This window comes from Lathamus discolor, chromosome 3 (assembly GCF_037157495.1).
Source record: "Lathamus discolor isolate bLatDis1 chromosome 3, bLatDis1.hap1, whole genome shotgun sequence".
Classification (NCBI taxonomy): domain Eukaryota; kingdom Metazoa; phylum Chordata; class Aves; order Psittaciformes; family Psittacidae; genus Lathamus; species Lathamus discolor.
Genome location: NC_088886.1, coordinates 124,022,828 through 124,045,629, shown reverse-complemented (window position 1 = coordinate 124,045,629; position 22,802 = coordinate 124,022,828). Strand labels below are relative to the sequence as shown.

Genomic DNA, 22,802 nt, shown 5'->3' with positions numbered 1-22,802 from the left:
TATGTGTAAAACAGATCCTGTAATACCACTCTTCAGCCTTAATGAAATCTGTAAGAGCTTCTTTCACATTTTTAATACCACATGCACAGCTATGAAATTACTACATAAATGAAGAGTGCCTGGAGATCAACTATATTTCATGTCTGAGATGACATGATGACTTGTTCATACAACAAGTAATGTACTTGGTTGAATATATGATATGGTATTTGATCAGAAACATTAAGTATCCTGCTGCTTTCAGCACTGCGCAGAAAAACTTCTGCATGTGGCAAGCATAACAAGACTTTCTATTTGTACTGTACACTTAAACTGCATATTAATGATGCTCCTTTAAAACCTCAGCCTTTCCAGGATTTTAGGCTGCTTGAAAAAGTTTCCTACAAAATGGTATGTGCAACTTTTTAATTGATGATTGACATCGCTGTGTGAAATGACTACCAAAAAAAAGAGCTTCTATCGCTATTGGAGGATTTAGTATAGAAATGATATACTGTTACTGTACCTAGCTGTGAGAAAATCAGATCATGAATAATTAGTCACCCAAGAACAGGCTAAAACACTATAGTCTGCTTCACTGTGACCTAGAAAACAGAGCCTTGCTCTCTTGTAGATTTCCATCAGTGTTGTCAAGTTAAGCACAGCAGCCCGATATGACCTGTTTTCATAAAACTAAAACTTACAGAAGTTCAAACTAAACTATTTTCCTGCTAATAGTGAAAAGCCAAGAACCAGAATTGAAGCATGCAGAAGAAAACAGAAGGGAAGCAGGGTTGGAAACAGGGATTGTGTCAGGAATCCAACAGAGGACAGGAAACAAGCTCATTCCACCTGGCAGTATCTTGAAGGGGTAATCACAACAAGGGAAAAAGGAAATAAATATTGACCCTTAAAGCTCCAATGCCTACATGTACTCACCAAGTGGAGGAAAGCCCCGAGCAGGGCTTGTATCTCGACTGCTCTCACGGCTGGTATCACGACTGCACCCCTGACTCATGCTGGGTCGGGGGATACGACTGCTCCGTGCTAGCATGCAGCATGGAGAGTTTCAGAGAAGGTGAACAAGTTTAATGAGGACAGAAAGCTCAAAGTCAAGTTACATTTCTGTTAGTTACGGTAATTATCACATTAGTAATTATAATTTGCAGCAGCCCACTCAGGCTCTTTACAAACCAACTACCTTAACATGCTGAGCTGTGTTTGTGATGTGAAATTTCAGCAGCATTAAAAGTCTGGTTGACAGTCTGCTTTTTTCTTAAGCATTCCAAGTTTTGTTATTCAAGTAGAGCAGGAATTCTGAATCACTATGGGGAGCTCTACTTTTACAAAACATGCAAAACAGGTGAGGCTAAAAGAAACCCTTCTGGAGTACTTTTTCCTTAATTATAAGATAAACACCCTCTGGAACAAAAGAGCAAGTCAAAATTTTCAAAAGCAGTCTTTCGAGACTAATATGCTATTTTTACATAGATTTGCCTTTCAGAAGGAAAGTTTTGCCATGAATAAATACCCTAAGGAAAAAAGGTGCATTGTACAGACTTGCAAAGATATTTTTCTCCCATGAAAGATACTGGGGAAAAAAATATTTAGAACCTGAATACCTGAAAGACAGGTTAAAAGGTGTTTGAATTTTAAGACAGCAGCAGCTTCAGATCTTTTACAGAAACTAACTTCTACTCCTCAAACATTTCTAAAACCTTATATTTATGGTTTTATATGCACACAGATTGAGACGTGTGCACTTAAGGGTGGCTCTAAACTATATTCTTTACTCCAAAGAAACCATACATCAACAAGACTCTTTGGTCTAGCAGCTGTCAAGTGTTCAATCTCCCACAGCCTAATACGGCTCCTGCCTATCAGCTGTGTCACGGGAACTCATCACATGCACACTCTTTGGCCAAAACCAAAGTGGTAAAAGATTAAACTGCTTTCATAATAAAAAGCAATCACACTTACTCTATCTGAAGTTTTATTTTTTTAGCAAATAGGAAAAGCAGAGCTAGGCTGTCAGAAGGTTGCTTAACATCAAGGATTTGAATTTTACTATTTTCTTACATGACCATTTTAGATACTTAGACCTGGATTATTCCTCTGCAAATTCTGTGTCATTTTGGCATGAAAGATGTTTGCAAAAAGTTATTTAATAAGCTTTATGTCCGGTAAAGAATACTATGTTTTCTTAGGTAAAAGAATAGCACTTAATTGTCATGAGTTTACCTTGAAGAATTTAATGACTAAAGTGGGATTTCCTCTGCTGTTTTGAAGGCAGTAGCATATTTAAACTATTCAGAAAACGCCTTTAAGGAATTTTCTCATTCAGAGAGTAAAACATAATCTACCAGTTTTGATGACAAACTAGCAGAGGCACATATACACAAGCCTGCTAATACTTCAATAGCACCCTTGTATTTATTAAAAAGGTGTCATTTGCATGCTTCAGAATATACATATTCTTACGGAATCACAGAATCAACTAGGTTGGAAAAGACCTTTAAGATCATCAAGTCCAACCATTACCCCAGGATTGCCAAGGCTACCACTAAACCATGTCACTGAGGGCATCTACACAGTTTTTGAACACTCCAGTGACAGTGATTCCACCACTTTCCTGGGAAGAAGGATCCAAATCTCTGTTGGTTTGTACACAGAAGTTAGATGCCTAGACTCAAGCTAATGAAGTTCCACTACAGTTCTTCCATGGAATAATATATACCAGCTCTATTGCTATCCTTTCAAGTAAACTAGTACAGAACAAAATAGAAACGTTCATATTCAGGCTTTAAAATTCCAATACAGACTACTGCCAGATTCTTGGTTTGTCAAATCCCTCCCAGTTTTGCAAACGCCAGCTCATATATCAGATGAATTAATGGTTCTGATGGTTGACCTTCGATGACAGACAATACAAGATGAGCTATTGACTAAGTTGATTAGATCACTATGATGTCTAAAACTTCTGAGTTAGATGGTCTTATAATAAATAAGCCCAACACTTATACAAACTGGATGAATTTGTGGTCCATGAGTACAATAATCCCACCTTGCAAGTACAAGCAAAAAAGCTGACAGATGAACTGCAAGTGAAAGCAACACTCTCAAGTCTTCCACACAAATACTTGCTTGAAATTGAGGAATCTCTAGAAGCAAACTTCTCATTCTTGGGTCTCATGCTTATATGTAAATAATGGCAGCCTTCACATCAGGTTTACACAAGCAGTCATTTCTCTTAAGTAAAGAGGATCTGTCAGTCTTGTCTATAATACAACCCTACTAAAACCAGCAATGGCTCTTTAGACAGGGAGAGAAGCGAATGGTTAAAAAAAAAAAATAAAATGAATGCACATAGCACATTCTCCTTCCATAACAGCTAACAGCAGCAGCATGAAGTGTGAAGAAAATGCACTTTAACTGCATGAGAGTATACCACAGATGAAGCACAATACTGATTGCACAAGCAGAGCGCCTAAACCCAAACACCAACTTCATGTATAATGGTCAAACTAAAGATTTACATGTTACAAACACAGAAGCAAGTAAAAAAGAATGGATTGAAAAGTACTGAATGGTAAATCTATTGTAGACTCCCAGGCACCTGCCTCACTTTTAGCGTTATGTTATGTTAGGAAGATGGGGTATCAGCTGCTCAGAGTATTTCCTTTAGATCCTGCCAACAGTAAGGGCCAGCAGCGTTGTCATTTAGGCAAGCATCTCATACTGTCCCAGCCTGTGTCTGCAGCACATGCAGCAAAGGTGGAAAAGACAGACAAGAGTCTCAATTTCAGAATTCCCAACTCCCAGAAGTTGGACAGAAATCAAGTAAATGAGTAGCAAAATTGGTTAAAAGGAGCAGGCAGGATGAAAGCAGTGTGCCCACAGCCAGCTCTGGACTGAGAGCCTAGAAAAGGACATGAGTGACTTGTTTTCAATAAAATCCCAGCTTTCCAGATGTGTCCTGTACATTTAAGTTTCACCAGTTCCATTCAGAACATCAGAAGCAATTGGATACTGTTCACACCATTACTAAAACACATTATTAGGCTGTCTTACACCAGTGGAACCCAACAGATGGAAATCCCACCAGCAGAACTCAGTAGTGCCCCTGTTTACCAACCTACCACTTGGAAGAAACCTGTATTTCATTAGGGTGTGATTTTTAATGATTCTTAAGTAGAGACTAAAAATCAGCAGACGCTTCCTTTACATCAATGCAAGCATTTTAAAGAGCCTGTAAAAGCTGCTAAAACAACCAAAGGAAAGCTCTGCAGTGGGATACACCCAGTAGAAGCAAGTCAAGAACTGCCTTCAGCTTTCCAATAAACACACACAGCATAACCCCAACAGAAGGAATGCTGCTGCACAAAACTGAGAGCCAGCTGTGCGTGCTTCACTTTTTGGAGAATGACAATTTCAAATCTCTCACTTCTTTCAGATTCAATTGTGCCACATAATCTGCTGAGCATCCAAAAAAAAAAACAAAACTAGCTTCAGGCAGAAAAACTTTCAATCCATGGGAACCGGACATTACCTTTTTTGAGGCAGTACCCTTTAAGGGGTCCAAAGTAAAGCTTGAGGTTAAGTGGACTATACTCTTCCTTCCCCAAGAGATTAATTGCTGCTAGTAAATCTCCACTGAGCAGACAGCAAAGGCAAGCTTCAAGCACCACAGAACAGAGCCCTATAGGTGACCATGCAGGACCTCAGCATACCAAATGTGCCTCACTGCACTGCCTCTTGGAAAACAATTTACTACTTCAAGGTTTCCAGAATATAGAAGGAACGCATTTCATGGATATCTGTGGTCATCATAGAAATTTAAAGAGCATTCACATGCAGAGGCTCTATTAGGTTGTTACTGCCTCAGAAGGGCCTGAAAAACTCCAGTAGATGGTTCCTGTACAAAGCCCAACTGCACACAGGGACACACATTCTGTGTGCTTAATCTTCACACACAGCATTGGTCAAGCTGCAACTCCCAGTCACCCCTAAAAAAACTATGTATTGATGGATGAGTAATGAGCAGGATTCAGGAATTACCCACTTCTAACAGCCTGATCTGCACAATAGTTCCACGCCGGCTGCACTGCAATGTGCACTCAAACACATCAGACTCTGAAAAAGTCTATCAATATATTTAAGACCAAGGTGAGTGGGAGTCTCTTTAATGAAATGAACAAATGGAAAAACAAAAAATATGCCAAGGAAAGGTAGGGACTGAAGCAACACAATGAGGAAGCATAAAATACTGTTAGCTACTATGTTATAAAGTAATAAATACAAACAAATAATGGTATAAAGAAGACAGCTCAAAAGCTATCTTCCATCCAAGCCAATATTACCATTTTCAAGATCCAAAAGAGGCAGAATTTCTGCAGCTGAGTAGTAAAGGCAACACAAGTGTCAGACTCTCCTGTTTCCATAACAGCCCAAAAGAACATGCTGTGGCCACCAACCCCAGGGAGGGGATGCATGGAAGACACACAGCTGATTGATCTCTCAAAGTTCTCTCCCGCTCCCAAAGAACAAGGCACTGACTGTTCACAGGGAGCACAGCAGAGCAGTGAGATACAAATCACAGTTTCAAAAGAATTCAAGGCTCCCATAATATACCTGAAAGCAGGCAACCCAAGAGTGAGGATTTTACACATAGCAATTTCCCTTCAGATGCTCAAGACAGCTCCAAATCAGACTACATAATGTGATGATCAATTTAAGCATGTGTGATGGTACTATGCATCATTTTTTGTTTCCCCCTAAAAAAAAAAGTGTTCTTCTGCAGAGTGATAGCAGGACAATTACCTCTAATATTTGGGAGGCACTTTACATTTTAAAAGCAATGAACAGAAAAGCACAATGTGTTAATACAGAGGCCAATAAAATAGATCAGAAATGAGAATAAATCACAATGAACATGCAACTTTTTTAATGGATCATAACCACATATGCACTCAGGTGCTTTAAATTCATTTCAATGTACTTGGAGTATTAATAAGATACTTCTCTACTGAAAACATACTCTAAATAGAAAGGTAGCTTAAATGTAACATACAACTGCCAAGGCAATAGTTAAAAATTTAATTGACAACAGTAGGGCTATAATTTCAATCAATTTCAACCTACTAGTGAATTCTTTGGAGATATAAAATAATTTTGTAACAGTATGAAAGTGTTGTTCTTCTACATAAGCTTCAAACTCAGGAAAACATTTCCATTTAAAAATGAAAACAGTATTTACTTATTCTTCAGACAGCACACTGAACACCTTTTCACCTCATTCAGATATACAAAAGTTTATATAGAATAATGCTTACTCACCTGACTTACAAAGAGCCTGCTGATAAATTTGAAAATAAAAACTATTATAGAATATTTACATAACAGTCACTGAAACAAGAATATTGGGAGCAGAGTAGTTAAAGCATAAGTCTAAAATGCCATCTAACAGTGGCTCCAAATACTAAGGATGACAGAAGCAAAGGATTTATGCTGCAAAATTTCTAAAATAATCCAAGAAGGTGCTTTTTGCCCTTCATTCCAACTGACTGTAAAGACTGCTTAATTCATTTTAAGACTAAGCTGTTGATGTCAAATGAGGTATTTTTGCTGCAATGGTTATTCATGACAACTGTTTTTGCTGCCTGATCTAATAACATCGCTCATGTTGAACTTCAAACAGAAGACATCTCATGACATCTTTAGGCTTACTTTGAAACTATAGCTCAACCTGGAAAATTAAAATTACTCTCCTACAAACCACAATAACATTAACTTGCCAGCTGAAAAACTCAGAAGAATAACAATAACAAATAAACAGTTTACTAGTCAAGAGGAAAGTTCCTCCTTCAAGCACGCCTGTCAGTACGCCACTGCAGTGGCTATTCTTACCTAGTCCTATTCTGCTGGGACTCGTCTCTCGACTGCATCCCTGGCTCCGAGGGATCTTGCTGCGCTTCTCTGAAGATGATGGTACCGGCTGGACTCTGGATGTTCCACCGCTCAGGCCACCATAGGCGCTTCCTAAGAGCTTACCCGGGGAACTGGACCGGCTACCAGCTAGAAAAGAACCAGAAATAAGTTAAAAAAACAACAACAAACAAACAAAAAACATAAAAAACTCCCTCAAGATTAAATACCATGACAGCAAAATTGGAACACAATCAGCTCTAAGAATTTGATCCAAATCACTCAGAAAACTAATGTGAGTGTTCCCCATGGGCTTTCAAAGAAGACTCAGGAAAGCTCATGGAAAATAAACACTAACATCAGCAACCCTGCCTGTATGAACCATGATGCCCAGGTGGGTTCAAGAACAAAGCAGACACTGCAGTGTATGAATACCCCAGCTGGCTCTGGGTGAGCTTGCGGAGCTGCCAGAAGCAGCCTTGCTGGAGCAACATGTAATTCACAGTTTGCTTCACCTCCTTTGGAAGCAACACAAACTAGCTCATGTGGAGAGGTGTGCTGCAGCATGCTGGCTTCTGGTACAGGTAATAATTTGCTGCAGTGTAGCTCAGGCACCTTCATGCTACACTGCAGTGGTGGCATTACTTTCTTACAATAACAGAAGCAGATCAGCACAATAAAGGGTAAACCACATGAGCACATCACATTTGTAGAGATGCTGGCTTACTCAGGTCTGACTGGTCAAACCTAAGCTATTTAGTTATTTTTCAGCTGAAGAAAATTTTTAGCAAGTTGAGTAGCTGGTCTGTTTTAGTTTTCCTTGTCTGTTTGAACAGTCCACAGCAAGTTCACATTTTTCTAAGCCACACTGTCTGCAAAACAATCTACTGACTAAGATTTATTTATGGTTTTACATTCCAGCTGCAGTAAGTATTTCTGAAACAGTCTTGCTGTCTAACTCAATGAGCTGAATAATACTCTTTTGTTAAAACCTGTGGATTTTCATTTGACAAGTTGTTAAAAAAGGAAGTAATTGAAGCTTAAAGTTAGTCATAAAGAACTGCTAAGAGTAACAGATTCAAGAATCTCTTTTCTTCTTGAGGTATATACAAGTCACTGAAAATTTGCTGCTGATACAACTATTCCTGATATTCAATTTGCTCGCTAAAACAGCCAGGAGAAGTGTCTTTGAAAGGCTGCAAGAACATTTTTGGGCAAAAACATTTGAACATTTACATTCTGACCCAATTCATGTTGGGTTTTTCATAAAAAGTATCTACACATTACAAAAATTTCACTTCCAGATACTATCACACCCAGCAAGAGTTAAAATATTGTTCTTCTGTCTTAATTTAAGAAGATATGCAATTCTACTGATCTCATGGACAACACCATAACATATGCATTATTTTAACCCCTTCAAATTTCTTGGCCAAAGCCATTCTAGATCAATCAAATAACATGTTTCAGTATTGTATGTGGCGCTGGCTTTGCTCCCATATTCCACCACACCCTCCCCAAGTGAGAATACTTGTGACAGATGCTAGTCTCACACATAGCATCCACAACCTAAAGCCAAGACCCCTCTCAGTTAGGCTGAGCAATCTCACTAAGCAGGTTTGCGCCAGAAGGTCAGCAGGGTTGCACTGAAGTAGCTGGAAGAAAACTTAGCACCTAGGGTTTCAGCTGCAGCAACAAGCCAGCTTCAATATGCTAAATGTATGCTTACCATGTTTGATTACTATAAGAAAGCAAAATCACTTGCCATACACATTTGGATTCATGACTTTAAGAAAGTGCTTTTTAAGTCTCATTGTTAGGAGAGAGCGAGGGAAACAAGCTAAAAGCTTAGCAGTTAAAAAATGTAAAGGAAATAAAGTGAGAAAGCAAGAAAGGGAAAATGTTTCTTACCACCAGCAGGATTAGCTGATCTGGATCCTTGATTATGAGGGCAGACGAAAGGACAGGCAAAAAGTGGATTAAAAGACAGCAAGACAATACAGCGTTCAGCATGCCATTTATGCTATACACAATACAGACAGATTTATTTACAAACATATCACTCCTAAAGCCTCTGCAGAATTCAGTGAGTTAATGTGCAGATGCAACTAAGAATTTCCCAAAGTTGATCAACTTTTCTTAGCTAAATGTTAACCAACACACCCAGACCCAAGTTCTGCTCTAATTTACACCCCTTCCCAGTGTGCAAAATTGCAACAGGGTTATCCACTGTGTGGGCAAGGAGAATTTGGTCCTGTGTCCGTAGCATATTTGAATTCAAAAGTTATTTCAAGCAATGTTTGGCTTAAGGATAGAGATCAAATCTCACTGGGCTAGGCTGGAAACAGGATTCAGCAGGCAAGACTAAGGCAGCTGGTTCAGATATGACCATCCTAAACCTTCATAAGTCATTCTATAAGAGCAATTAAGCTCATAGTCTTTGAAACCTTTGGATACTCAACTATTCTTTAAATACTTCTGAGACTTGTCTCATCTGGTTTGATCACTTTTCACCAAGCTAATTTCAGGAAAAAAGGTCATTCCTGGCTTTAGATCACTTTTGGGTTCCAAACCGAAGAACACAATTTAGATGAGCATACCAAAGCCATAATTCCTTCGTGATTTCAATGTAAAGATTTCCATTTGGCCCCATCCTGAATACACTACTTCATTCTTCAGCTCTCTCAGCCTAACACAAGGCTATAAACTGCTTTTCCATCCCTCCAGCATGACAGAGCAAAGCAATGAGAGAATGAACAGAGAAGGGCTTTTAAATAAGGGTACAAAGCAAGACAAGTGCTCAGAACAAACAGGTCTTTCTACAAACCTCATCTCCTCTTACCCACAAGCTTGAAGGTCCTCAAACCATGAGTGGCTTTCTCCCTCTCCCCAGTTCCTTTTAAAGTTTAAGTGACAAACTTAGATACACATGACAAATATGCAGCAGCACCCTATGGTGCTCCTAGGGGAAAACCAAGCCTTTGCCAAGAAGCCAGAGAGCACAGATATGTCATGTGCATCAGAGAGCAGAACCACCTCTCCTCTACTCAAAACAGGTGATGTCCTATTTTAAGTTGATGCCAAATCCCATTAACTCTAGACAGCTCACGTGTTACACATACAGCAATACAGTTCACATAAGCAGGAGAAGCTTGGCAGCGCAAGAACCCAGGACAGCAGTCAGACACAGAGGGTGTCTCAGTGGGACCCAGTGAAAGTTTAATCCTACACATCACAGCAACATGAAATTCTGCTGGTAAAACAAACGGAAGAAAAAAAAAAAAAGGCAGCAACTAAGCACTATTTGGAGCCCTATTTGTCAGCAAGAGCACAGACTGTCTGAGTAGGGATTCATTTTGTCACTTGTCCAAATGTCATTAGCAGAACTGAGCCCCATCAACAGCTGATGCTACTATAATTCAAGATAAATATATTAATAATTATTTGTTCTGCTCCCCCAGAAATAAAACACTTCTTACGCTGGGACTGGGAAACTACTTTAGCCCGGCTGCGGCCTCGGGTATCAGCAGGCATTGAGGTGACGCTTGTGGCACTGCCAGAGCTCTGTCTCCTTGTACGAATCCGACCTGGAGGAATGCAAAGACAATCAAAGTGTTAACAGGTTTCTTCCAAAGGCAGCAGCTGTGTCTAATGTGCTGCCCTATGCTTGCAGGGTTGCTATACACACAATTAACAAGGGTACAAAAGAATTTTACAGGGAGAGGCAACATATTTTATTAGACTGGCTGAGACACAAGGGAGGGCGTGGAAAGAGTCATGGTCCATGACTCCAAAGACTTCTTTACTTTCTGTAATGCTATCAGCCAGTTTAATTAAAAAATGTTACCTCTCTATACCCTTTGCTTCTGTTCTATAGTAGCTTCTTTACAAAGGATCAGCAACAAAAACTTCAGTCTCCTAAATGCTCCTTCCTATATCAAATTATTACTTTCTGGCAAGGCGATCACCCTTGCAGAGACAGGTGTGACAGATGCCCCCATAAATTCCATTGCTGGGATTTCCAATTAGCAGTTTGGCGCTTTATATCCTGCTCTACATGCGCAGGCTGACATGTGCTGCTGTGAGAGTCTGTCAGTGCAGCCTGACTATGCTTTTATTTCAGGCTCATTGAATTTTCCCTGCTGTTTACAGATCCCTCGTATTTATCCCGAGATCAGTGTAACTTTACTTGTAACAGAGAGTCCCATTTAATACAATCAACATTGTGGAAAAATGATTCTGTGTGTCTCCTCTTTATTTAAGCAGAGAACGGATATAAAGCCTCAAAGTGTTCTTGGTCCTTTTTCTGTTCTTTTCTCATAAAAAAAAGCCACAGAAATTTGAGCTAGAAAAGCTTACAGGGTCATCAGTTCATCCCCTTCCTGGGGCAGGGCTGTTTCCTACAAAATGTTCTTTCCAGTGCTAAGCTTCTATTATCTGTCTCTAGTTAATGGGAAAGAAATGATAATTAAGAGCAACACAAAGAAAGCCTCCATCAGTACTTTTCAACAACTCAGTTCTCAGCCAAATCTGAAGCTGTTTCTCAGGACTCATGCCAGTGCTTTCCTGCATTCAGAGGATGACTTCAAGTTTCAGGCACAATAATAAAAGGAAAAAAACCACAACAGGTAAGAGAAAAGTCTAGACAACTGCACCCACTGGTTACAGATATTCATCTCCTGCCCTCTGTCTCCACCGTAAGCATACAGAGAAATATGAAGATATATACTCCTCCCCCCCCCCAAAAAAAAAAATAATTACTTCACATAAGGTACACATGCAGGACAAGACAATGGCAAGCAGCCCAGGCTGAACGGATTGAGAACTCTGTTCTCTGAGCTCTCAAAATATTCATAACATGGTCTGCAAGTTTTTGATAAGACACAAAGTGACAAAGAGATGTTTAACTTTGAGAAGAAAGCTTAAACTTGTTTGCAGGGAAAAAAGCCTAGCAGACAGCCGTCCTTCAAACCTCTCCATCAGCATCTAATTTTAAAATAACTCAGTAGGTAAGATGCAGATATCTACATTCAAACAATGTTTGCAAACAAGGTATGGCAGAAATCATTAATGTAAAACTGGCAAAATACAGAAAAAACACTTTTTAACGGCTGGCTCAACTAAACAAGCTCTGATCACGTCCACAAGGGAATAACAGTCATGAAACTGGCTGCTAAGGTGGTCTTACCACCAGCAATGCTGTAGATCTCCTCTGCTCTATAACATTACTTGCCTCTTACAAGCAGTCTGCCTGATGGATAACCAGACATAACTCTAGGGCTCTCTGCTGGCTCGTTCCCTTCCCTCTCAAGTTCAGCACATGCACAGCTATACACAGATGAGTGGAGTCACTGGGCGCCTTGCCGCAAGGCTTATACCCCAAGCCCTACCATATGGTTCAAAGCAGGCATGAATAGGGAAGGAGGCAGAAGGACCTCACGCTCTTGTCAGAAGCCTCAAGGCTTCCTTTTGTTTCCCACACCGAGAGGGCATCTCTGGTGGCAGGAGTATAAAAAGTAAGTCAGGAAGTTAAACCTGACCAGTCTTAGGAACCAGTAATGGAATTAACATACATCCCTCCAGAATGTCAACAGGAGGCCTTGGCATTGCAGAAAGTCCCGGGGGTAAATCAAGCTGAAATTTAACATTACACAGAGTAACTGACAATACTGGAAGACACGGGTACGGGCCAAGAATGGGTGAGAAGGGACTGATGATGTCTCCTTCTCTTCTGCACAGGCCACATGATCCTCAAAAATTTCTGTTTTTTCTGCATCTACAACTGGAACAATAAGCAATAAGTGACTCTTCCACCCTAGGAAATACAAAGCCCAAAGAAATATAAAGAGAAACCAAGATTAACTTCTAATATCAATTCAGGGGACTTTAAGAAAGAACACTGAACTAAAGGGTCAAACTTAATTAACATGTGAATATCAGCAGGATTAGAAACAGAGAGCTCAGCCTTATTTCCAAACCCCTGAGAGTTAGTGGACAGACCCCCACCAACCTCAGGAGCTTCTGAATGAATGAATACCCAGGAACAAAATTCTGCTTTCTTTTGGATTGGTAGATTTACACACTGATTTGAGCCTAATGGGTATCAGAGAGAACAGTGTGAGACAAAAAGTTGGTCTTGCACAGGACAAACAGACTCCCAACAGTGATACTGGTTCTCTCATCCTTCAAAAAAGGCTGACAAGGGTTTGAACTCACACTGCACTGGACATGCATCGTGCAAGTAACAGGAACAGCAGAAACCAGAAATTCATGATGCAAGAATGACATAATGGTACAAATCCTGCGATTGCACAGAAACAGCTCACCCCAAGAGTACTTTATTTTTTAGTCTACAGGATAGAGTACAAATTCAAGGTCAAAGTCTTAACACAGTTACAAGGAAAAAGTGCCATCAGTTGTATGTATTCCTTGAAGCATGAATTGTTAATGCACTTTCCAAAGTTTTATTTTCTGAACTTTATAAACTATGTATTTATTTCTTCATACAGGTAATTAATCTTACTTGCAGCAGACAAATAGTTCAAAGTAAGTCACTTGAAGCTACTCTTCAAGCAAAAAAAAGTTAAGATGCCGAGCTTTCCCTATCCAAATAAGAGTTTCTAGCTGTAAAACAAAAAAATGACCAGCTGGAATTCAAAATTGCTTTAGGCAAATCTGTATGAGATAGAGAAACTTTAGAGAGATCTAGGGTGTTTCTAGTGGTGAGGCAGTGGAATGGATTGCCCAAGGAAGCTGTGAATGCTCCATCCCTGGCGGTGTTCAAGGCCAGGTTGGACAGAGCCTCGGGTGAGATGGTTTAGTGTGAGGTGTCCCTGCCCACGGCAGGGGGGTTGGAACTAAATAATCTTAAGGTCCCTTCCAACCCTAACTATTCTATGATTCTATACGTAAACTTAGCTTCACATACACAACTTTTAAATTAGTCTTATGATATCCAAAACCTATCTGCTTTATCATAATGCAAGATGAATCAAGATTTGTCTGGCTTGAAAAAAATCAGTATTTTAATATATATGATGCCAAGTACAGCATGTATATATAGAAGTTCATCTATATAATAGTGTCTCTAGTACATTCCCTGAAGAATTTCACCTGCAAATAAGACTGCATTCACATCCAAGAGTTATTTGCACATAGGACTACTTGTGTGTCTTTATCATTTTACCTCAGAGAGAAAAACTAGTTGCAATCAGGATTGGAAATAACATATCAAATAAATTACTCACATTTTCTCTTGTTGTTAAAATCAAGCAAACACCAAAACTTCTTTGCTTTCAAGTGGGTTTGTTTCCATATCTAGTTCAAACTGCACATGTAGCAATTCATATTTCATAACCATTATTTTTCTGCTGCTTTTAAAAGTATTACTGTATCCTGACAACAGCAGCAAAAGAACAGACAAAGACCGTCCCAACTGTCCCAAAAAACACAAAAGTATTTCCATAAAAAAGCCACTGATCTAAATTCAACATGTGACCCATCAGTGTTGGTACATGGAGTAACTTGAAAGGCTCCATGCTTTGTGTTAAGAAACCATTTGTGGAGGGGGGGGTTTGGAGGTTTTGGTTTTATTTTTTTAAAGTTACTTTAATTTACATTTTCACAACAATCAATGGATCAGAGTCAACCCTGAAATGTCTAACATCTGCCTAAGCCTAGGAAGGTTGTTTTGGTCTGCTTTTTAAAAAAAAAGGAAAAAGTGAAGGAAGAGTCATATGTTAATGTTTCTGTGTTACAAGAGGCTTCATCTGGCAGCACTGCTCTGAGCAACCCTGGGTGGGTACTGCAGTATCTTCATCCCCGGTGCTCAGAAGAGACATTGGCTTTATGAGACACAGCCTGTATATCACACTGAAGAAAACTGTTTTCATATAGTCTAAAAATTGTATATAACAGCTCCACAACTCGGTATAATTCATTCCATGCTGTAAATAATGATATATAATAACCATACAAGTTATATATAGAACCACTGGGACAGTAATGGTCTCACTATGGACCAGGTTAATGCATTTAGGTTACTCAGCACTGGGTTATTTCCGCCACTTAAAGAAAAACATTGTTAAAAGACCCTCTAGGACCCCCACCTAGCTGTGTCACTGCTAAATGACACATGGACATCTGACACACACACACACATCAATGAAAAACATGCTTTAAGGATAAATAGAAACTATTCCATTACTGGAATAGTTTCTATGCTTATTTAGCATGTGTCCAACATCATACTAGCATTAAGACCTGACTCTGCACTGCAATTTCCTCTGAGAAGCAGTCAATTCTTACTGGAAACCATCAGCGTATGCGGTTTCTGGGTTTTGCATGAGAACTCCCTTCAAAGCAGAGGGATGAGGGAACAACAGTGCCACCACCTTGCCTTACACCAACATGCACAGGCAAATCAAGTCAGCACTTGCAAAGGGATGGACCAAGAGAACAAAGAAGCCCTCTACTTGAGCATTTCCATTTAAGGTACAACATTCAGTCATACCTTTGAATCCAGCCTTGCCCCTTGAGGACAAGGGAGAGCTTTAAGGCAGAAAACAGGAATTTCTTACAATCTCTGTTACTCCCAAAGCCTTTGGTAAGGTGCTCAAGATGACCAACTGAGCAGATCATCTTTTTGAGCTGAAGTTATCTGAAAACTATAATAAACTAGATTTTATTTCCTTTCTGATGAATAATAAAAACTATAAAAAAAAATTGTGCCACTGACTCTGAAAACTACTGATTTTGGTTTAAACTTGCCAGCTTCACAACAGACCAGCATTTCCCTCTTGGGAAAAGCTTGTCTTTATACCCAATACTTTATAACAGAAACGCTCTGGATCATTATTCTGTAATGAAAGTCAGAATTATGCACCTTTCAAAAATATTCCTTGAAAAGCCATTTCATGATAAAACAAGCAGAAACTTTTCTAAGGTTTCCTTTTACTCAGGCATAACAAACATGGCACAGCTGCTACCTGCATAGTACTAGCTGTGAAGTCCTGATCTAGACTATAAAGACTTGGAACTTACAAGCTGTCTACCTGCAAAGCTCTTAAAAGTTCAAAAGATTTCCATACATCTGGGCAATCAAGACATAATGGTGCATTATATGAAGATACAGCCTCACAGCACAGAGACAGCGGAAGACCTGCAGATTTAAGTGATATATAGATTCACAGAAGGAAGCTCATTTCAACAGCATTTGTCAATTGGGATGACACTGCTTAAAAATCAAAGGACTGATACTCAGCTCTTGAATTCTTGCCACTGGCGTAACCCACTCTATCTTGCTCCTGTTTTTAGATGCCTGGCTCAAAAATAAAACACTGAGGAGAACTGAGGGCAAAGCAGATGGGAACTGCCAAGTTCGCACAATGCTGGCTCCCGGCTGAGGGGAAGGTGCAGAATTTTACACTGTAGCTACAGAAAGCCATGATGGGAACCAGACTGCAGATTTAACATCAAGCTGAACCAGACAAAAACCCTCAGGGATTTGCTCCCAAATGACTTACTGGGGACCTGAAAAAAATAATAATAAAAAAATAAAATACAGGGACACAAATGTGGACAGAATTTCTGGTTTATGTTCCAACAGTGTCTCTTGCTCACACAGGTATTTCCAGAGCAAGGGGATGCTTTTTCCCTTTCCCTGCCCTCTTATTTTTTACATTTATATCAAGAAAGAAGTTTTGCCTTCCTTGTAGTTACTGACAAAATCTGCAAGAAGAGAGACTTGGCAAAAGACCTTTCTCAGCCCTCATCTGTAGGACACACTGAATGTTGAACAAAAGCTGTTTTTCCCACAACTGTCTCAAAGGAAAACAAAGATGACGAGTTTCATACAGTGACTAAACTCATCCTTCACATGCTCTAGCTGTGGTGTGCCATGTTGTTGTAACTGTCCCTGATCTTCAGTCTTCCAAAAAATAGAAAATCCTACAGGAAAAAGAAGAGATGAGATCTGGTATTTTGCACTAAGGGGATGGAGAACTCCATTTCTGAAAGTTCATCTCACAGTCTTTGCCTTCAAGTGACTTGTGTTTCAGTTCACAGAATAGTTGAGGCTGGAAGGGACCACTGGAGGTCATCTACTCCCTGTTCAAGCAAGGTCTCCTAGAGCACATTACTCAGGATTGTGTCCAAACGGCTCCTGAATATCTCCAGAGCAGGAGACTCCACAACTTTGTGGGCAACCTATTCCAATGCTCAGTCACTCTCACAGTAAACTTCTTCCTCATGCTCAGGCAGAACTTCTTGTGCTTTAGTTTATGCCTGTTTCCTCTTACCCTATTCCCTGGCACCACCGAGAGGAGCCTGGCCCCATCCTCTTGACACCCACCTTTCAGATACTTACATACATTGATCAGATTCCCCCTGACCCTTCTCTTCATCAAACAGGCCCAGCTCCCTCAGCCTTTCCTCTAAGAGAGATGCAACAGACCCCAAATCATTCTAGTAGCCCGGACTTGTTTCATGAGCTCCATGTCTCCATTGTACTGGGGGGCCTGGAACTGGACACAGTATTCCAGGTGAGACCTCACCAGGGCCAAGTAGAGACTCCTTGACTTGCTGGCCACGCTCTTCCTAATGTTACCCATTGGCCTTACACTGCTGGCTTATGGACAACTTGCTGTCCACCAGACACCCAGGATCCCCAGGTCCCTCTCCACAGAGCTACCGTCCAGCAGAACAGCCCTCAGCCTGTACTGATGCAGGGGGTGACTCCTCCACAGGTGCAGGACCCTGCACTTGTCTGTTGAATTTCAACAGGTTCCTCTCTGCCCATCTCTCCAGCCTGTCTAGATCCTTCTGAATGACAGCGCAGCACTCTGGGGTACCATCTGCTCCTCCCAGTTTTGTAGCGTCAGCAACCTTTCTGAGGGTACTCTCTATCCCTTAATCCAAGAACAAGTTAAACAATACCCATGGCAGGGGGGTTGGAACTAGATGATCTTAAGGTCCTTTCCAACCCTAACTATTCTATGGTTCTAATACTGGACCCAGTACTGACCCTCAGGGGACACCACTAGCTACAGGTCTCCCACTAGACTCTGCGCCGTTGATCATAACCCTAAGTCTTGCCAGTTCTCAATCCGTCTTGCCATCTACTCATCCAGCCTGCACTTCCTGAGCTTGCCTATGAAGGCTTCATGAGAAACAGACAATGTCAAAAGCCTTCATGAAGTTCAAGTAGATTTTACAGATTTTTACCAATTCCTATCTGCTTCCAATGTAGCTGAACTGAAAAAACAAAACAAAACCCCAAATCAAATAAAAATCCTCACCCTTCTGCATTATGACAATGAAGAATTTACTAAAAATGAAGGAATTCCAGAGGACAACAGTTATAAGAAGCCTCCACAGATATTATTATCCTAGGTGAGGATTGAGATGCATAAGGTATTTCATAAATTAACATTAAACACCAATTACATTTCAATAGATTAACATTTCAAAGTTAGGTCAAAAATAGAAAGGCTTGAGAACTGAGAAGAAAGGAAGAAAATAAAGAAGGGTCAGCAACGAATAACAAACAGCTCAGTATTGCAACAATTTGGAACTTTCATCTAGAAATACAGGTGTTTAGGCTAACTTCATATTCCTTATCACTGATAGATCATAAAACATAAACACTTGCCCATGATGCAAAGCCAGTTCATCTCTCAACACTATGTATCAGTTCCAAAAATGGTAGAGACCTTCCCCTCTAGAAAATTAATCAACACCTCAATAATAGTAAGGAAAAAGCACACGTCACAAAAGCACAGTGGCACTTCTCAGACCACCACATCCAAATACAAGCAGCCATCAAGGACACAAGCACAGTCCCACAAGACAGTAATAGATCCCTTGAAAAGAGACTTGCATCAGGAAAAAATGGGTTTGGAAGTATGGGGGGGTTTCATTCTATCTAGGAGACATTCTTGTTTTGAACTCCTGTCTACCTCAGAAAAACTGATTTCCCAGTGATCTTTTTCACTTGAGAAATAAGAAATGAAGAACAAGCTCTGACAATGAGCCAGAAAAACAGACTGGGAGCCCATGCAAACTAGCAGGCTCGGTGTTTTTGAAAAAAAGCCTTTCCTCTAACTGTCTTAGATGTAAGCCATCTCACTCAGTTGACAACAAAAAGAGCTCAGGTTTAAAGAGGTTGACTCAATATTCCCTCCTTAGAGATCATTGTTTACTGTCCTCATTTTTCTGCCATGTGATCATCTCATTCAATTTTCTCACTGCCCAGTCTCTTCCCAAAAGCATTTGGCAGTTGCGACCTGAGCTTTGGATGGAAAAACACAGCAAACCTTTACACATCGCGGAGCAAGAAAACACAAGCCCTGGGTTGGGTTGTTGGGGTTTTTTGTGTTTTGTTTTCTTTTTTAATCTGTGCACAGGTCACCTTCAACCAAAAGCAGTCCTTTAAATACAAAAACCCACATACAACTTTGTTATCAGAAGCCAAGTCACAAAAGCAGACTGGTGCCTGTTACCAGGGAGGAGCTCAAAGAGAAAGTGAAGAATACCCCATGGCATCAAAATGAGCAGGACAACCATGCAACACTTCATGCAGGTCACCAGTGAACATGGATGAGAACCAGATAACACTTTGAGAACAGAGACCAGGTAGGGTGGTACGACTGTGGACACACCTCAGTTACACAGAGAGACTGCTTACCCTCAGTTTTAGTGGTAGTACCATCTTTAGGCAAATTTAAAATAAAAAAAAAAAAAAAAACAAGGAAAGGGTTAATAGGGAAAATTAGTAACATCGACAGAAGTGGGCACTATATATTAGCTACAGAAATATGCAAAAAAAATAACACAAAGAAATGAAAGAAGTTTGAGCAGCTTGATGTTTCTGAAGAAGATGCTTCCAGGTTGTCCCTCCTGCAAGAATTAATCTTTGCCAAACTCCATTTTCGTTGTTTGCCTCTCCACTTCTCTCATGGGCACACACAGGTGAAAAGTGTCCCTACTAGCTCAAAGAGAAAGCAGGCTCCTCAGAAGTACCACGTTTGCTTCAGTTAAGAGTAATGCTGCTTTTCTCCTACAGTCTCTTTTAAGAGCAAGACTAATGCTGTATTCAGTCCCCAGCTTCAAGGACCAAGCCAACGTTAGTAGATACTTCCCACCCTTTTCCGTTCTTCTTCGTAAGATTGTTCAAAAGAAGTTTTGCCACTGAAGCCAGTACACAGCACTGACTGAAAAATAGTTGCATCTGTAAGCTCGAAAGCATGCTATTAAGTGATCAACTTCATGTTCTGTATTACATTTTCACTTCAATGTACCTAAATCTTGAATCAAGAATGAATAATTTAAGTCAGAATAAGAATTCGTCTGCTGAACCAAACGCAACCAACATATTTAAGCCAAGGTAAAACATTTCAGATATGAAAGAAACCTGTCCACAAAAGGAATCTATAGAAACCACCCCTATGTAATTCATCAAGCATATTTTATCAGACTAAAGATCAAATGCCCTACAGTAAGGAGAAGACACTTCTCAACAAGGTGAAGACGATCTACACAGCTTAAATCAAGATCACCGATTTCTGATTTTTCTCCTTGTAAAAGTAAATCAATGAAATCAGCTCTGTTGAGCTGATCATAACCAAGTTGAAGCTCTGCAAGTACGGTGTCAATCACCGCCTTGCATTTCCTCCTCCATGACTCCTTCAACGGCATCTCCAAGAGAGAAAGATCAAACGCAAACTTTGTTGTAAGAAACCCTGAGGCACCTGAAAGCGATATGCAATGCTCTGAGAGAATAATGTGACATGTGGCTATAGGCCAGAAAGAGTCAGCATAAGAAACAGATACTTATACCCTGCATGATGAGATTAGAAGGCAGATGACTTGTCTTTGTTTTTACATCTCTCTCTTTTGTAAAACAGAAAGCAATCAAAGTCAACTAAGATGTACTATTCAAAAGATAAAACAGTTAATAGAAAACCAGTTTCAGGAAAGGAGGGAAGGAAGATAAGGAAAAGAGACAGAGGGACACGTCAAAAGGAACTGAGCAGTCCTCAACGTCTGAGAATCGTAGTGAGATCTGCTTTTCCCCAGAAAGAAGAATGAGACACAGACTACTATACAATTCAAAACCTAAGAAGTTGCTTCGAGTCAGTTCCGTTGCAAACTTTTTCCTTAATCCCAAAGGGCAAGAGATCACACACTGATCCTAGAGAGCTGGTAACTATCTCAGGGATACGTTCTTCTAGTTAGAGTTCAATATGCAAATAAAACTACAAGGCACTTTCTACTAGTAAAGAAAGCTAACTGCAAGAGTAGAACACGTAGATTTACCTAGTGATGCGTATGAGCCTGGGGGCAAGGCTGCAGCAGAACTGAAGGGGGTGGATGATCCAGAAGACGTCACTTTTGACTTGGCACTAGCTGCTGCATTCACATCGACGTCACTGCGGGATCGCTGCAGAGATCCTGGTGTTGACACAGATTTTGTACTTACTGTAGATGCTGCAGATGGGAGTGGGAGATCCAGAATAAAGAAGATTAATTTTTTTTTATCTGTGTGCTTCAAAGAGCCTGGCAAGCAGTTTAATGTACTATTTTTAATGCTCCCTGCTGGTACTGACATCCCTAAGAACGCTTTATCAGGGCAATGTAGGCTTCCCCACACTGCCTGCAAAGATATTTCAATGCTAACCTGATGCTACCTCTAAGAACCTTATCAGCCACTAGCCTAAATGCGGAGATCAAAAAGGCTGCCAGGCCAGTAATAAAGAAATTTCTAACAGAACTTAGATGTGAAAGTTCAGTGACAGTACCCATCACCAGCTTGGGAGTTGCTGGCCAAAACAGACCTGCAAGTACTTCACTCCAGGTCCTACTAATTTCCTTTCCAACACCTCATCTTCTCCTGAGGGCTGCTGTTCCCATCATTTGTGGATGCTTACCTTCTTAAGCATGAAGCTTGATTATTCAGCTGCAAGCAAACATGCGTTTGTACGCACAATCAAGTAGGTAACACAACAGTAACTCCTTGAATCAAAACGTATCAGAGTGTACTGCATACAAAAGCCAGCCAGAACCCGATCTTAATCTGGTGTAGAAGGCAGGTTATCTTTTATCAAGAAAGTTTTGTATTAAAAATTATTACTTATTGTATGCATTTACTTAGAACAGGAAAGCTGCACATAAATATTCCATCCAACAGTAAAAACAGATTAGCAATAAGATGGAATTTAACACTGTAGGACTTGTGTGCAGATGATGTCTCCAGAAAATGCTGAAACCACAGAGAATAAATAACAGTACATTGTAAAGCTGAACGCGTTATTAGACTATGTATGTTTTAGCATCAGTGGTGGTTTATTGCACAGCTAAACATATTTTGGTTACAGTTTCCAAGGCTTTTTAGCCTTCCTTTCAGGTGCAAGCAAAAACAGTTCTCGTAACTTTCAAAAGCATCATTACATCAGCAGCTGATGCACAGAATGCGGTGTAAAACCCAAAATTAATTAAAAATTTCACATACTTAGTTGCCATTTCAAGAAGCAGTAAGCAGTGATCAAAGTTGTTCTCTGCACATCATAGTGTCTGAAATACCCATTCTAATTCATCACATTTCATCAGCAACACTGAACAGTTTTCAGCTCCTGTTCTCACCTCTAGATGTAGTACTTCCAGTAGGACTTCTTTTGGCAGACAAAGGACGGCTAAAAGATAAATAAATATTTATTAAAACAAAACCAGTATTTCATAGTCATCAGTAACTGTGCTATTTATTTCCTCAGCAAACACACTGAGCTGATAGGAAGTTAGTTATATACTGGAATAGACTAACAAAATTTATTAAGAGTAAATATGATACCATCATGAAATTATTTACAAAAGCACTAAGAACAGAATTAGTATGCACATTACTT

At 40.0% G+C, this 22,802-nt stretch overlaps 1 protein-coding gene across 1 annotated transcript in view; it reads right to left on the bottom strand.

Moving 5' to 3' along the window:
• CLASP1 (cytoplasmic linker associated protein 1) overlaps nucleotides 1-22,802 on the bottom strand; it is a 179,966-nt gene that overhangs the window by 63,637 nt on the left and 93,527 nt on the right. The window contains exons 18-22 of the mRNA XM_065671467.1: nucleotides 22,543-22,592; nucleotides 21,220-21,390; nucleotides 19,589-19,612; nucleotides 10,383-10,490; nucleotides 6,886-7,053 (exon numbers count right to left, since the gene is read on the bottom strand). Of these exons, the coding sequence (XP_065527539.1) occupies nucleotides 6,886-7,053; nucleotides 10,383-10,490; nucleotides 19,589-19,612; nucleotides 21,220-21,390; nucleotides 22,543-22,592 (521 nt within the window). The remainder of the gene's footprint in view (nucleotides 1-6,885; nucleotides 7,054-10,382; nucleotides 10,491-19,588; nucleotides 19,613-21,219; nucleotides 21,391-22,542; nucleotides 22,593-22,802) is intronic.